The sequence below is a fragment of the Sarcophilus harrisii genome, chromosome 1 (genome assembly GCF_902635505.1).
Source record: "Sarcophilus harrisii chromosome 1, mSarHar1.11, whole genome shotgun sequence".
Taxonomy (NCBI): domain Eukaryota; kingdom Metazoa; phylum Chordata; class Mammalia; order Dasyuromorphia; family Dasyuridae; genus Sarcophilus; species Sarcophilus harrisii.
Window position 1 is genome coordinate 74,776,656 of NC_045426.1, and position 17,470 is coordinate 74,794,125.

Genomic DNA, 17,470 nt, shown 5'->3' on the forward strand with positions numbered 1-17,470 from the left:
TAGTTATTTAAAACATGCTATTATGTAGACTAGTCCCCAAGGAACCTTGAAAAACGCAAGATTAAAAGTCTCTCAAGGTCAAGGACCAAATCTTAACTATTTTTATCACTCTTATAATGCTGATACCATACTTTGATTGTAATAGTTACTTACCAAATGCTTGTCAAATGAATGAATGGACATGGCCACTCTCTCTTAGCTGGATATTTTTTCTGACACTATAAGAAGAGGAATAATCTTTCTTCTGGCTGTTGGCTTTTGAAAGTCTTTTCTGACATAAACTTTTCAGATATAGTTCATGATAGAACCACATTTTCCGTTAGGATTTTCTCATGGGAGAAATGTCCCCCATGGGACATTAAAGGGCCCCATTTATATTGAACTAAAAATAACCATTAAAAGAGCCTCAATCAATTCCTTATATCAAATTGGAGGGGGAAAAACAATGATAGATTTAGGATAGAAGAGCATTTTAGGTTTTAGAAATTATTTAGTGGAGCCCTTTCCTGTTATAGATAAGAAAATCAAGGACCAGAGAAGTTATGTGCCAAACCTCATACATCTACTGAATATCAGTATCAAAGATAAAGCTCAGATTTTCTGATGTAATTTTTCATTTCAAGAATGTATATTTCTTAGTGATGATGTGGGAGTTGATAAATGATCATTCAGAGGGTGAGGTGAAATCTATTACTCAATTCTTTTTCATTTCATGAAGGTAACATTTAACAGTGTGGTTTTGATAATCAAATATGTCAGAAAATTAATTGACCACAAGTTATCTGGCCAATTTGTGATGAAAAAGGAGCTGATGTCTAAGGTGGTCTTTCTAGCATCAAAGTTAATGGAAGTGAAAGAAAAGGAAAAATCTAAGAATGCAAAGCATTTCAAAGAAGAACTCATTATAAGCATTGCAACCTTGCTACTGGTGAGTCATTTTTTTTTCCTCACAGAAAAAAATCCATTGACACTCCTTTCTGGAAGATTTATTTCTTTTTCAGAGGATAGGTAGGACTTATTTCTGATGTATTTTCCTTCATTATCATGGGTAACAGTTTGGTGTGAAAAAAGTTTAAATAAATTTATAGTACTTCTCAATATATTAAATTTTTCTTAATGAATATTAGATTATTTGCATGTTTCTACTTCTTCATATTTGTACATCTAGGTGTATGTAGTTTACTACAGATTATTTAGAATTATAATGTTTTAGAGTAGTTAGGAAACTTGGTGGTCATCCACTCTGATCTCATTTTATAAAGTAAGAAATTGAGAAATGAAATGATTTATCTAAGTTTTTGTATTTATTAAGTGGCAGACTTAGCACTTGAACCCTGAGCTCTTGCCTCTCAGTACAGAGAGCTTTTCTTAATGTCATTCTTTCTCAGGCTTAAATTCTTAAAGGATTTCCTAATATATAATGTAAAGGCGTCACTGAAGAATGGTTGCTTCCTTACAAACAGTGTGATGAATTATTTCTAAAATGTTTCAGTAAATTCCATATTCCCCAAGGATGCCAAGCTCTGGACTAGACTAGAATAAATTTATATATTGACTTAGGAAACTCCCTTTGTTGCAGTTAGACAACTATTCTGCAACTTGGACTGTTTAAAAATGATCTAAAGTATTGACAGCTTAAGGGGCATGCTTAGGGTCACACAGACAATATGCACCAAAAAATATGTCAGAATAATGAGATAGGGCATTCATTGTTTTTGCAAGGCAATTCTAGAATGGTATTTTTTCTGCTACAGTGGCCCTAAGAGAATGCCTCAGTAATTGAGCATTCCATGTCATATATTATTGTCACCTGACTAATGTTCACCATCAGCTTATTGGATGATAATGTTTATATCAATTACTTTGTTCTTGAACCAATTAAAAAAAATGTCTGCTGTATTCATTAGAAGACATTAACACAAATCAATGATGTCATTTGAGTCCATATTAACTTAAGGGTGAATGGAACTTTTCCCAAATGCTGAAATTTAAAGGGGCCTACTTCTTCCTCTGTGGCTTTATGTCTTGATCTCTATATTCTTAGCTTAATGATTTCTGATTCCTGCCCTAGGCCATCAGTCTTAATAGTAGTATAGAAACCTGGTGGCTTATTAACACACCAGCTATATACTTTTCCAACAGCTAAAGGAGATAAAAATAATAGACTTTTCTCTTCCCAGTTGTCTAACCTTCCCATCTACCTTCCCTATCCTACTGTGGTTGAAGGACAGGAGTCATTTACTCCAGTGAAAAGAGGCAGACCATACTTTCTCAGGGACAGATCACTCTTCTCTCTGCCTGAGTGGTCTTGAACATAAGTGACTCAGGCAGAAATTGTCTATGACATAATGAGGCTGACAACCACTGTGTGCCAGAGTTGGGATCCTTAGGTTCTTTATTCACACAAGCTGAGTTCTTTCCTTTTAATGGTCTTAAGGTCCAAGTCTCCTACTCATTCCCCCCATGCATTCTTCTCATATTTTCCTTCAGGAAAAAAATTCCTATTTTTGCCTCTGCTTCAATCTGGCAAAAAAAAAATAATAATAAAATACATTTGTGACTACACTTTCGTTTCCAAAACTAATTGCTAGTTTTAGTCAATGCTCTTTTGGTATTATAAGAATTTAAATGAGAATAGATATTGTCACTGGATAAATAAAACATTGGGTTGATAGTAAAAGTATCAGTAAAGGCATAATATATTAAATTACTTGCAGATAATAGCCATGGAGCCATGGTGGATCACTCTATTATGGAACAAACTAAGACATCAAGATTTGATGCTGATCACAAGATAAAAAAATCAAACAAATATGAGTCCATTAACTATTTAGCTTTTGTTCCCCTCTATGTCCTAATTCAGTAGAAAGTGTTTCCACATTTATTTTCATTTTAACTGAATTGTATAATCTCCCTTTACCTTTCTCCTTCTCCTTTCCCTTCTCTGCCTTCTTCCCCTTCCCTGTTTTCTATTTTTATTCCTTTCCTTTCCCTTCATCTCTTTCTTCCCTTATTTCTCTTCTCTTTTAACCTCCTCTCTTTTCTTTCTTCTTCTTCCCCCCCTTTTCCCCTCTCTTCCCCTTCTTTCCTTTTTATTTCTTCCCTTTCTCCTTTCTTTCCTTTCTTTCTTCCCTTCTCCTTTCCCTTTCACTAAGTCTCCCTCTTTCTTTACCCTACTGTTCCCTTTCAATCCCCTATTTTCCTCTCCTTCTCCCTCAACTTTCTTCCTTCTTGTCTCCCCCTCTCTCCCTTCACTTCCATCATCTCCCTCTGTCCTCCTCTGTCCCTCTTTCTTTCTTCCCTGTGGTTAAATGTAATTTGGCTTAAATGAGAATTGGATGGCACAGTGAAGGTGAAAATAATTTATGTAGTTTTTTCAGTTCTCTCTCCTTATTTGTGTTGTATTTTTTTCTCAGATTACATTTCAAATTGCACTTTCAGAAACTTCTCAGAAAAATACACTTCGGGGAGCACAGACTTGTGACTTCCTAAGGGATTTTCCGCATTTTTGAAGAGTCTTGAGAGTTCCATACTTCTACATTCTTTAGAGATGCATGATTTCTTATAGATGATGATTTAAAACTTCTTGGCATGTTCTTGTGCTTTATTTCAGAACTATGTTTCTTCGAGTAAGGAACTTCAGTTTAATATTAGAACTGAGCAGTTGGGATTCCAAACCAGACTATATTACAGTTTTCACAACTCTGTTGAACATATTGGCTCTGTTAAGGTCTACTTACCAGATGCTCTAGATGAGGACATTTCTGGTAGAATGGAATTGGACAGCCAGTGCTACATCAGCCAGCTAATATACTTCAAGGAATATCCCTATTTGGAAGAGAGAGTTCCTGTTCAGGTATAGCATGATAGTTGACACAAAATAATCTTGAAATTTCACTTCATAGTTTAAGATTCTATTTATGATTGATCATCTATGGAAATAGAATCCAATGACTATGTATCAATGATAAAAGACATATGAGAACTCTTCTGATTGGTGAGTTCCTGCTAAGAACCTCCATTTGAATAAGAGCTTTGCTCACTTCTAATCTGACTGTGTTACTAAATCTCTGTACTTTTAAACCTTATTTCCAGTCCTTCTGTTTTCTAACTCTGTTTTATATGTTTTCTTCACCCATTAGAAGATAAGCTCCTTGAGGGTACAGACCATCTCATTCTTTTTCTTCCTTCCTTCCTTCATTTCTTTCTTTCTTCCTCCCTCTCTCTCTCTTTATTTCTTTCTCTTTCTCTCTCTGTTTTTCTTTCTTTTTCTTTTTCTTTCTTTCTCTCCTTTTCTCTCTTTCTCTTTCTTTCCCTCCTTTCTGCCTGCCTTTCTTCCTTCCTTCCTTCCTTCCTTTCTTCCTTCCTTCCTTCCTTCCTTCCTTTCTCTCTTTCTTTTTTCTCTCTCTTCCTTTTTTTTTTCTTTCTTTCTTTCTTTCTTTCTTTCTTTCTTTCTTTCTTTCTTTCTTTCTTTCTTTCTTTCTTTCTTTCTTCTCTCTTTCTCTTTCTTCCATTCCCCCTTTCCTTTCCTCTCTCCTTCCCTCCCTCACTCACTTCCTTTCTTCCTTCTTTCCTTCATTCCTTTTTGTAGCTGTGCTCCCATTGTTTAGCACAGTGCCTATAAGAAAAAAAAAAAGAAGTATTTTAATCTAATCTGCCTAACTAAACATTTATTTTTCAAAAGAGTTAATTAACTATGGCTTTTTGTTTTGCAATTAAAATGAATATGTTGTTTTCAAAGACCAGTGGAGCTGTGGTTGCCCTGAGCCTCTACAACTGCATTACTAAAAGGAAAATCATGATAAAAAGACTGAAGAATCCAGTCAGAGTAGTATTTGAGAAAAATTATGATCTGGTAAGGACAGCTGTTTTTAACCATCTACTTTCCTTTTAGGTTTCAGCAGATTATTTTTGTTTAAAGTACCATTTATACTTTCAAAGAAAAATATTAGCTGGATTTTTATTTCTTTTTGAATTGACAGGATGGTGGGCAAAATAAAACAATATTTTCATTGTATCGAGACAAAATGAACTTCCATTATTTCTCTGGGCTTCCTGAGGCCTCCCAGGAATCTTTACAGATAGTGGTGGAATTTTCTAAAACCAACAGAAGAACTTTCCCCATAATGCTGCTTGTCAGGTGGGTCTCAGATTTACAACATAGATCGTTTTTTAAAATAACTGGCATTCATATAGCTCTTTAAAGTTTGCAAAGCATATTAAAATGTTCTCTCATTTGATCCACATATTGTACCCACATGATTTTTTTAATCTCCATATTATGGATGAGAAAACTGAGGCTGAGAAAATTTGTAACTTTCCCAGGGTCACACAGCTAATATTTGAGTCTTCCTGATATCCAAGTCTAGCACTGCCCAACTGAACTACCCAGTTGTCTCTTTTCTCTTATTATTGAGCTTTTTTTCCCCCTTTTTTGTTAACAGTATTATGGATAATTTGGTCAGCAAAAGACAAAATATGTGTTGAAAAGTCAATGTATTCCTCACAGAGTCACATTAATGCTTTCTTTCCTTTCAGACTTTGTTGCAGTAAAATGGTTTCTAATGGAATATAACAACTTGTAAGATAACCTAGCAGGAGTAGAATCACCACTGTTTTGTCATTTTCCCCTAGATTCTCTGAAAAACCTACTGTGTCTACTTTTAACATAAAACAGATTCGCTCCTGGGATGAGCAAGTTGTTCAGATTTATATACCTGCTGTTTCCCTGAAAGGTCAGTGAAAGGTATTTATGATTTAGAATTTTAGTCTTATAGCATGGGAAGTGTCACTTCTAGATTAATGTGTTGACTGTTTCTCAGGGAACATTAATGTGGAAAAACCTGCTAAGAGTTGCCTTTAGTGGAATAACTGTGTATTTTATTTTAAATTGAATAGTTGTAAAAATCATAATAGAATGGAGTAGAATCCCAGGATCATATGGATATTAGCATATGAGGATGATTTGTAGACTGTCCAAGTGATAGAATACAGGATACATGGTCAATACTCAACAAATACTTGAATGAATAATTGATTATAGTTTCCTCCTAAATAATCTTCCTATTTGCACATTATCCCCTTCCCCCTTCCACTACACACTACTGACAAAACTAAACTATTCTAATCATGTCACTCTTTGGTTGAAAATACTCCATAACTCTCCATTGCTTATACATTGAATATACAATTCAGTTGCCAGCTATGTTTCTACAAAATGAGTCAAATTTACTTTTCCACATCTTCTAACACCTATTCTGTCCTATCTGGTCTCTGTATTGCTCCCCCCCAAAAAATGCTCATTCTGCTCTCTCCTAGGTTGTTTTTCTGACTTGAAAGCCCATGCATTTCCTCTCTGCCTATCTAACAACTCCTTCTCATTCTTTGTAATCTAGCTGAAGCCCATTTTTTCCCATGTGACATTTCCCACTTCTCTGCAAATCCTGCAACTGCTATTATTTATACCAGTGGTTTCCAAAGTGGGCACAACAATCTCACCCAAGGGGTGTGTAATAAATGAATTGAAGGGGAGTGGGAAGATGGGTCGGGCACATTTCATTTTCCCCACATATAAGTTCATCTTCAGCATAACAAAACCAACTTACTAACTAGATTTTAACACTCTACCCAACCTCTTCCTTCCACTGGCTTCTCATAGCTACCATTGACCCCTCAAGATAGTTGGAACACAATCCAAACCTAGATACACAGTGTAGCTAGCAGGCAAAAGCACCCCTCCAGCCTACTCCCCCACATTCTCACATTGCCTCCCAGGTTATTGGCTACAGGAGGTACCCCTCAGTGAGCCAGATTTCTCCTAGTTTATTTTTTCTTGTATGTATTTTTTATTAAAGCTTTTTAATTTTCAAAACATATGCATAGGTAATTTTTCAATAATAACCCTTGCAGAACCTTGTGTTCCAATTTTTCCCTGCCTTCCTCCCACCTCCTCCCCTAGATGACAAGTAATCTAATATGTGTTAAACATGATAAAAATATATGTTAAATCCAATATATACATACATATATTTATATAATTATCTTGCTACACAAGAAAAATCAAATCAAAAAGGAAAAAAAATGAGAAATAAAATCAAATACAAGCAAACCACAACAAAAAAGTGAAAAAATTCTATGTTGTGATCCATGCTCAGTTCCCACAGTCCTCTCTGGGTGTAGATGGCTCTCTTCATCACAAGAGCATTGGAACTGGCCTGGATCATCTTATTGTTAAAAAAAGCCATGTCCATCAGAACTGATCATTGTATAATCTTATTGCCATATACAATGATCTCCTGGTTCTGCTCACTTCACTTAGCATCAGTTCATGTAAGTCTCTCCAGGCCTTTCTAAAATCATCTTGTTCATCATTTTTATAGAACAATAATATTCCATAACATTCACGTATCATAACTTATTTAGCCATTCTCCAGTTGATAGACACCCATTCAGTTTTCAGTTTCTTGCCACTACAAAAAGGGCTGCCACAAACATTTTTGCACATGTGGGTCCCTTTCCCTCCTTTAAGATCCTTTTGGGATACAAGCCCAGTAGAAACACTGTTGAGTCCAAGGGTATGCACTGTTTGATAGCCCTTTGGGCATAGTTCCAAATTAGCCAGCTTTCTCTCCAGGGCAATGACATGTGTCAAAGACTATCCCTTCCACACAAATTTTTCATTTTCTCTGAGGGAAATAATGAGTAGGTATAAATGAGATGTATTATAGATCTCATTAAAATATCTTTTCCCCAAAGCTATACATCTTCTAGACTTTGAACTTTTTGTTTCCATTATAACAAAGTTCCTTTTGCTATTTTTTAAAAAAAATTTTCTTTTAAAAAAACCCCACAAAACCAAACCTCCAGCTTTTAATATAATTCTTGGCACATAATGGATGATTAATAAATTCTTGTTGATTTGGCTTTATTTCACCCTTCTAGTCTCCTAGGTTTTCCATTTTTCTTTAAACTTATTTTTTTTTCCTCAGTAGTATTTTATTTTTCCAATTACATGCAAAGAAAGTTTCAAATATTCATTTTTATAAGATTTTAAGTTCCAAATTTTTTCTCCTTCCCCTCTTCCCTCATCTTTCCTCTCCCCAAGACAGCAAGCAATCTGATATAGGTTATGTATGTACCATTATTCCAAATATATTTCTATATTTGTCATGTTGTGAAAGAAACATCAGAAAAAAAGGGGAAAAAACTCTGAGAAAAAGAAGGCAAACAAACAAACAAAACAGGTAAAAATAGCATGCTTCAATCCACATTTGGTCTCCATAGTTCTCTCTCAGGAAGCATTTTCCATTCCAAGTTTATTGTAATTATCTTGGATCAATATATTACTGAGAAGAGCTAAATCTCACATAGTTGATCATCACACAATATTGCTGTTACTGTGTAAAATATTCTCCTGTTAATTTTGACTCTTTACTCAACTCAAATTGCTGTCTTCAAAGTTAGCAATGATTTAAGTGTTAGATCTGCCAGAAGGATCTTTCCTCAATCTTCCCACTTCTTGACCTCTCCTTAGCATTTGACACTATTAACCATCCTCTTCTCCTAGATATTAACTCCTTTCTGTTCTTAAAACAATGTTAGGATGACACCTACAAAACTTGGAAATCTTCACATTTTGAAAAATTGGAAACAGAAATTTTTAACCTGCATAAAAATCTTTGAAATGAAGACTCTATGGGTTTTGAATTCATCTGATAAAAATTAAAACATACAATACCTTCCAATTAGTTTGCAAGCACAAGTGATTAAAATCAAAGAAGAGGCAAATTTAGTAGTTTAATTTCCACAAAGATCCTTACATAATTTTTGGAGGGAAATGAAAAATTAGTATTTTCTTTTCATAAATAGTCAATAATGCACTTCTACTATTTGAAGCTCCATGTCTTTGGGAGGTATCTTTTTCAGCTTTTATAGAAATTAAAACCAAGGATCAAAATATTGGTTCATTATTTCATCCTTTTTAATTTCTATTTTTATGGAAATTTTACAAAGTGTGCAGTTATAATATATGTGCATACTTTATAAACAAATATAAACCTATGAGTAGTGTGTACTAACCATATTGCACTGATGGGGTAAGGTATTAAAAAATTTCTAAACTGCTGGTTTATATTCATATAAGATAATTAATTAGCATATAATGACAGAACTGAAAAGAATCTTCTAAATCATTCAGTTCAAAAACTTTAACTTATGGGGAAATTGAAGCCTAGTGAAGCTATAGGACTTATTCAAAACAGGACTAGAGTTCAGTAGCCTTCTTTCCAATACAGGCTTTGTTTCATTATCTTTAAATATGTTGGGAAGAAAACTGAAGGGAAGGAAATGGTAAGGAAAGAAAAAGAAAGTAAGGAATAAGCTTTTCTAGGGTACCTATTACATGCCAGGCACCGTGCTAAGTACTTTTTTCCCACAACAACCCTGCAAGATGGATTCTGTTTGACTATCACCATTAAAAGTTGAAGAAACTGAGGCAAACAGGGCTCAAATGACTTGCCAAGGATCATACAACAAGTCAGACTGGATTTGAACTCAGGTTTTCCTTGCTAGAACTAATACTGTATCTCCATCCTGTCCTATTTTGTCTGTCTTGTATCGTTTTGTCTAGTTTTCTCTAATAGGGTTGCTATATTGACCAAGTTGAAAGTATTTAATTAATTTAATTAAAGGAAGGGAAGAGAGAAAGAGGAAGGAAAAAGAATGTGTTTTTCTAAAAATATGGGAACTTCTTTGTCAGTCCAGGTTGAGATCTCAGTAGAATCAATTGTGATTTTTAGTATTTCAAACAATGCATAAAATAGTGTTATTTTTTTTCCTTTTTTGACATTTACAAATTATACAATTATATTGAGAAAGATAGCACATCAAGGACAAAGAGCTTCAGATATGAGTTTTAGTTACAATCATCTGGACCTAGAAATCAAGAAAGTCTGAGATGGATATGTATTAGCATCTGACATTTGTGGGGGAAAAAAACAGTACATTTAAAGTCAGAGGATATAACTTCTGATCTCTTAGTTTTTTTCTAGATATAAATCTATCATCTTATTGGCCTTGAGTATAAGAGGAATCACTTTGGATATTTACTATATGTTGTTTTCATTTCAGATGCATCATCTGGTTATTTATCCTTGTTGGATGCTAATTATGACCAAAAGCCTACAAACAAATATCTAGCTAACACTGTGAACTATACTGTCAGTTTCCACTGGATAAGATGCCTATTTTGGGATGAGAATAGAGGATGGATATCAGAGGGTTCTTATCCACAGCAGGGAACTACTCCACAAATAGTTAATTGCAGGTATTAGCACCATTTGGGGAAAAAATCCTGGGTTTCTCAAGTACTTTTTCTAAATGAAAATGTTCTTTCATCCCTTCTCCCAACTCTAGTTTACAGATATTAAGTGTCATATGTATAGTGAATTCTTAGTAAGCACTTGTTATTTACATTTTCAGTATAGGGAAGCTTTGAAAAGCATAAATGAAAATACATACAAATACACTACCACATATATATGACAAAAAACACTGCTTCTCTTGATCTTTTCATCACATCAGTGTTCTTGTTTTCTTCACACAATGTTTGTGTAGCTATAAAAAGCATTTCTATTACTGAAGGCACTTGTTTTATTATTTATTTTGCTCTTTATGAAGACAAACAATGGGCTAGTTTTTGTTGTTATTAACACTCCATGACCCTATTTGGGATTTTTGTGGCAAAGACACTAGAGAGGTTGGCCATTTCCTTCTCTAGCTCATTCTACAGATGAGGAAACTGAGGCAAATGGTAAAGTAACTTGCTCATGATGATACCGCTAGGAAATGTCTGAAACTGGATTTGAACTCAGAAAGATGAGTTTTCCTGACTTCAGGCCTGGCATTTTCTCCTAGCTGACCCAGCAGATTAGTATTTGTATTTATTTTAAATTAGGAATGGACCTTCCCCTCTAGATTTACCATTAATACTTTAATCTTTAATTGGATTCAGAACCTTATTGGTATGTTTTTTCTCTTTTAATATAGATAATTTTTCTAGCCATACTTTCTGATCCAGTGTACTATTGTTCATAATCTTTCACAAATTACCCTAAAAACATTTAGGAACAGGAACACTTCCTCTGACTCTTTTTTTTTATATTTCATATGTAATGGTGTAGTATTTCCCTGATTCAACAGTTATAATGTACTTTCCCCAAGTCGACAGTTATCATGTACTTTCTCTACCATCCCTATTGTTCCAACCATAAATTTTACTTTAGGCCCTTAAGATAAGCCAGTTCCTTATGAAACTTCATTTTTATAACTATCTTCTTGAGGCTCAATCTGTCCAGAGTTTTAGATACTGAAAGCCTGAATATATAGCTAACTGAAATTTAAAAAATCCAACTAATATCACACTGAGTGACAAAATGGAAAATAACAATGCCTACCTTAAACTTCATATCCTACTTAAAATATAGCTCAAAAATACAGCTTTTAAACATTCCAATTGAATCCTTTCAACTTAGCCAACATAGAAACTCTATTAGAAAATTTTTCCCCTTTCGTACTTCTAACAGATATCTCAAATTAAAATTCTAGAATGTAGGATATGGAATCAAGAAACTGCTGTAATGATGATATAAAAATGTTATTATTGTGTTAAAAATAATTATTTTTACCTTCAGATGCTTTGTTCTAATTGATATAATTCTCCTAGCTACAATCATTTTACAACATTCACTGTTGTAAGAAGAAAACTAAATGCCAGCTTTGAAGTGAATGATGTATCTTTTTTAAAGAGGTAAGCAACTTTACTAAATGAAGAATTCTTTTATCCTTCAACCCTTTCAGCCATTTCTTCCTTTCTTTTTTGTTAATTTTTCTTCCTTCTCTTATCCTTTAAGATTGGTGATCTTCAATATTTTGTCTTTAACCCCCTTCTCTTCTATCTTCACATTTTCTCTAATTTGCAATTTCATGCCCATAACTTTAACTGTCAAGTCTCTTCAGATGCCTCCTGAGCCTATATGTAAAGTTCTCCTATCTCTCTTGTGCTCCAGCCTTTTATTTCTAATTACCTGGTGTGTATTGTTCACTATCTGTTGAACAACATTCATCTTTCCCTCAAAACTAGATTCTCTCCTTAACTTTATTACTTGTGTTAATGATATCACCATTCTTCCAATGATGATCCATCCCACTAACCTTGAAGTCTTTGACACCCCTCCCATCCTATAAGTTCAATAAGTTGCCGTTTCTTATTAATTCTAACTCCATAACATATTTGTTTTCATTCCTTTCAACTTGTTACTTTTTGTGGGTTCTGAGGCAATTGGGGTTAAGTGACTTGCCCAGAGTCACACATCTAGTAAGTGTTAAGAATCTGAGCTGGATTTGAATTCAGGTCCTCCTGACTCCAGGGCTGGTGATCTATCCATTGTACTTCATCTAGCTGCCCTTCAACTTGTTACTTTCTAATCTTACACGGCCCATCCTTGTCCAATCCTCATTCTCGCTTCCCTAAGCTACTGCAGTAGCATCTTTATTTGTTTCTCAGTCTTTATGTTCTCCTATAATACACTAATGCCAGATTTGCCTTTTTAAAAAATTTTTTTAATTGGTTTTAATTAATTAAATTTAATACACATTCCTTTATGAAGCCACGGGAATGACTTGTATGCTGTATGAATCATGTTGAGAGGAAAAAATCAGAACAAAAGGGAAAAACCATGGGAGAGGAAAAAAACAGAAAAAATAAGTGCACATAGCATGTGTTGATTTACATTCAATCTCTGTAATTATTTTTCTGGAGGCAGATAGCATTTTCTGTCCAAAGTCTATTGGAATTGCTTTGTATCACTGAAACACTGAGAAGAACCAAATAGTTGATCACTGCATATTCTTGCTGTTATTGTGTGCAATGTATTTCTGGTTCTGCTTGTTTCTCTCAGCATCAGTACATGTAAATCTTTCCAAGCCTTTCTAAAATCAGCTTGTTCATCATTTTTTATAGAACAATAATATTCCATTATCTTCCTATATCACAGCTTATTCAGCCATTCCCCAGTTTTCATTTTCCATTTCTTTGTTACCACAAAAAAAGCTGCTACAAACATTTTTGTACATGTGGCTGCTTTTCCCTCCTTTATTATTTCCTTAGGAGATAGAGCCAGCGATGGCACTGCTAGGTCAAAGGGTATGCACAGTTTCATAGCCCTTTAGGCATAATTCCAAATTGCTCTCCAGAATGAGCGGATAATTTTACAGTTCAACCAACAATGCATTAGTGTCCTGGTTTTCCCACATTCCCTCCAACATTTATCATTATATTTTCCTGTCATCTTAGCCAATCTGAGAGGTATGAGGTGGTACCTCAAAGTTGTTTTAATTTTCATTTGTCTAATTAATAGTAATTTGCAGCATTTTTTCATATTATTGTAGATAGCTTTAATTGCATCATTTGAAAATTGTCTGTTCATATACTTTGACCATTTATCAGTTGGGGAATGATTTATATTCTTATGAATTTAACACAATTCTTTATGTATTTTAGAAATGAGATCTTTATCAGAAATACTGGCTATAAAGATTTTTTCCCCAGCTTTGTACTTCCCTTTTAATCTTGTTCCTGTTGGGTTTTGTTTGTGCAAAAACTTATTAATTTAATGTAATCAAAGTTGTCCATTTTGCCTTTCATAATATTCTCTAATTCTTCTTTGGTCATAAATCCCTCCATTCTTCAAAGATCTGATAGGTAAATTATCCCTTCCTCTCCTATTTTGTTTATGGTATCATCCTTTATGTTCAAATCATGTACCCATTTTGACCTTATTTTGGTCTAGGGTGTGAGATGTAGGTCTATTCTGAGTTTCTGACATTTTTTTCCAGTTTTCCCAGCTATTTTTGTCAAATAGTGAGTTCTTATTTCAGAAGGTGGAGTTGGAGGTTTATCAAATACTAGATTACTATGGGTCTTAATTATCCTATTGTGTGTATCCAATCTATTCCATTGATCCATCACTATTTCTTAGCCAGTATCAAATGATTTTGATGACTGCTGCTTTAGGTTTGGTACTGCTAAACCACCATTCTTTGTATTTTTTGCATTAATTTCCTTGATTTTTTTGACCTTTTGTTCCTCCAGATGAATTTTGTTATATTTTTTTCTAGTTTTACAAAATAATTTTTGTCAGTTTGATTAGCATGGCATGGAACAAGTAGATCAGTTTAGGCAGAATTGTCATTTTTATTATATTAGCTCAGTCTAGCCATGAATATTTTTTTCCCTAATTGTTTAGATCTGACTTTATTTGTGGGAAAAGTATTTTGTAATTGTGTTCATAGAGTTATTGGGTTTGTCTTGGCAGGTAGACATCCAAGTATTTTATTTTGTCTGTAGCTATTTTAAATGGAAGTTCTCTTTATATCTCTTGCTGATGGGCTTTGTGAGTAATATCTAGAAATGCTGATGATTTGTGTGGGTTTATTTTATATCCTGCAACTTTGCTAAAGCTGTTGTTTTCAGGCTTTTGGATGATTTTCTAGAATTCTCTAAGTATATCATATCATCTGCAGAGTGATAGTTTTATTTCCTCATCGCTTATTCTAATTCCTTTAATTTCTTCTTCTTTTCTTATTGCTAAAACCAATTCTAGTACAGTGTTGAATAATAGTGGTGATAATGGGCATTCTGCTTTTGTCTGATAGCTTGCAGTCTTTTTTCCCTTGGAATTACAGTTCTGGAGTTTTGCAACAATGTCCCTTGAAATTTTCCTTGTAAAATCTCTTTCTAAGGTGATCGATGGATTCTTTCAATGACTATTTCCCTGTTTCTGTTTCTAATATATCAGGGCAGTTTTCCCTGATGATCTCTTGAAGAATGCTATCCAAGCTCTTTTTTTTTTTTTTTTTGTCATGTCCTTCAGATAGACCAGTAATTTTTAAATTGTCTCTCCTGGACCTATGTTCCAGGTTGTCTGTTTTTTTCCAATGAGATATTATACATTTTCTTCCATTTTCTCATTCTTTTTGGTGTTCTTGACTAATTCATTGTGTCTCAGAGTCATTAGCTTCCATTTGCCCTCTTCTAGTTTTTAATATGTAATTTTCTTCAGTTAGCTTTTGTATCTCTTTTTCCATTTGGTTTATTCTACTTTCGAAGTTGTTTTCTTCAGTGGATTGTTTTTGCATTTAATGAATTATATTTTTTAAGGAACTGCTTTCCTTTTCCTAGCTATTGACTTTTGTATACTTCTCATTTTTTTCTCTTGCCTTTTAAAGTCTTTTTAAAAGCATTTCCAATAAGCCTCTTTGGGCTTGAGACTAATTCATACAATTCTTTGAGATTTCTTCTGTAGGCATTCTATCCTCTTCTGAGTTGAAGTTTTGGTTTTCCTTATCAGCACAGTAGCTTTCTATAGTCAAGGTTCTTTTCTGTTTCTTGCTTATTTTCTTTCCTTTTCTTTTGGTATTTCTTCCTTTTTTTTTCCTTTTATGGTAGAGCTCTAATTTTGGGGTAATGGGGGTGCTATCCCAAACTTACTGTGCCGCTCTGGGTCTTGGCTTTGAACCCAAGGATCTTTTGTGTTTGCAGAGTATAGCCTTGCCTGCTTTTTCCAGGAAATAGTCTGGTTTCCAAGAATTTGCCTTCTGAGATGGGACTGGAGGCTGCCCCACTGATCTGCTTCTCTACCAAGCCAGGACCGAAGGTCTCAATTGCTGATTTGCTGTGATTAAGCCATCTCACTGGCTTTCCCAGAGTTTGTCTGAGCTGGATTGAACATCTTTTTCACTCTAGTGAGACTGATTTTTCTTGAAGTCCTTCCATTCTATCTTGAGTTGGAGGGTGGTTTCTTTCCATCAGACTTTGTTTGGGGGTTTGAATTCATGTGGTTTTTTGAGGGAAAATGGAAGAGCTTGAGTAGCTTTCTGGCTTTATTCTGCCATCTTGGATCCACCTCTAGGACTGCCCCAAATTTGCCTTTTTAACTGCCCAAAAATATTCAATATCTTCACATTGCCTACTAAAGAGTTGATATCTTATCCAGGCATTCAAGTTTTTTTACATTCAATCTATGCTTTCTCAAACTTATTTCACAGTTTTGTTCATATATGCTACATTTCAGGGAAATTAGGTAACTTGCCATCCCCTGAACATATTAAAAAAAAACATATTTAGAATTTTGCTTGCACTATTTCTTATATTGAATTCCTCCTTTTCCCTCTTCTGCCTTCTATAACTTTGAAATCCTTTTAATCTATCAATATTTAGCTTATATTTCACCCTGATTACATTAGCAATAGCAATCACTTCTTTATCTAAATTTATAGCACGCTGTACACATTTTATGCAATTATATTCTTATTTGTGTTTTAATTACTTGTAAACATATTTTATACCCTCACTTATATTATACCATTAACTTATTGAAGTCATAAACTAAGCCTGCTTTATTTCTCACTTTACTAGTTTAGTTCATTGAATATTATAGGTAATTAAATGTTTATACAATCCATTTCAACATACCTAATGATTAATGAAGTTTTCTTGAATTTTTATCTAAATGAAATAAATTAATATATTGACCAGGTTCTAAAGTGCTAAATGCTATATTCAGAAAAATATGTATTAGATATATAGATTTTGCCACATGAAAAAACTGCATTGTATCTTGCTTAATGTCTTCCATTTTCAATATTATTTATATCAGGCAACTTGCTCTGAGATTAAATGTTTAGTGAAAAAGGTTTTTGTGACTTTCTGTGACTCCTTTATAGATAAAAGCAGAACATGTTATAATGAATACAATGCTGATCTTATCACACACAAAATGTGTAGGAAGTGATTTCTTTTATAGAGGTATAAAGATGTGATGTTGTTTTGCTAGCAGTCTCATTAATCACTTTTGAAACTGAGGGTAAAAATCCATGTTCTCCAGGTTATATAATTATGAGAGCATGCTGTTTCTCTATGAACATTACTATTAAAATGTTGACTTCAATCACTAATTAATTTTTATTGTTTCCTTTCTTAACAGCATCTCACAAAACCTGTTCCCCAGTATTCTCGTTATGTTTTTTATGCTTCTTTTTGCTTTTTTGGCCATTGTAAGCAAACACAGAGATCTACATGAACAAAAGAAGAATGGCTATATTTTCTTACAGGAAAACTCCCAGGCTAGCGACAAGCAGATCTATGCAGTTATTATTGACACAGGTTTTCGAGCCCAAGCACAGTTGACTGCAAAGGTAATTGGAGAACATTTTAAGGGATCAATTCAGGAATATAATTATATTTAGAGAAATTATTTCATATGAGCAAGATAACATTATCATTAGCTTATGTCCACTATAGTCCAATAGTTTTATCACTAAGTCATCCATCATCTATAAATCAATTTGTAATAGTGGTCAGAATTCCTGTGGGATCCTCTAAGCTAGGATACTCCTCACCTAAAATACAACA

At 33.9% G+C, this 17,470-nt stretch overlaps 1 protein-coding gene across 1 annotated transcript in view; it reads left to right on the forward strand.

The window, feature by feature from the left end:
• Window positions 1–17,470, forward strand: part of PKD1L1 (polycystin 1 like 1, transient receptor potential channel interacting) — a 155,130-nt gene that overhangs the window by 83,005 nt on the left and 54,655 nt on the right. Inside the window, 8 exon segments of the mRNA XM_031965559.1 lie at window positions 719–928; window positions 3,614–3,856; window positions 4,742–4,855; window positions 4,983–5,140; window positions 5,635–5,735; window positions 10,129–10,324; window positions 11,723–11,806; window positions 17,043–17,253. Coding sequence (XP_031821419.1) covers window positions 719–928; window positions 3,614–3,856; window positions 4,742–4,855; window positions 4,983–5,140; window positions 5,635–5,735; window positions 10,129–10,324; window positions 11,723–11,806; window positions 17,043–17,253 — 1,317 coding nt within the window.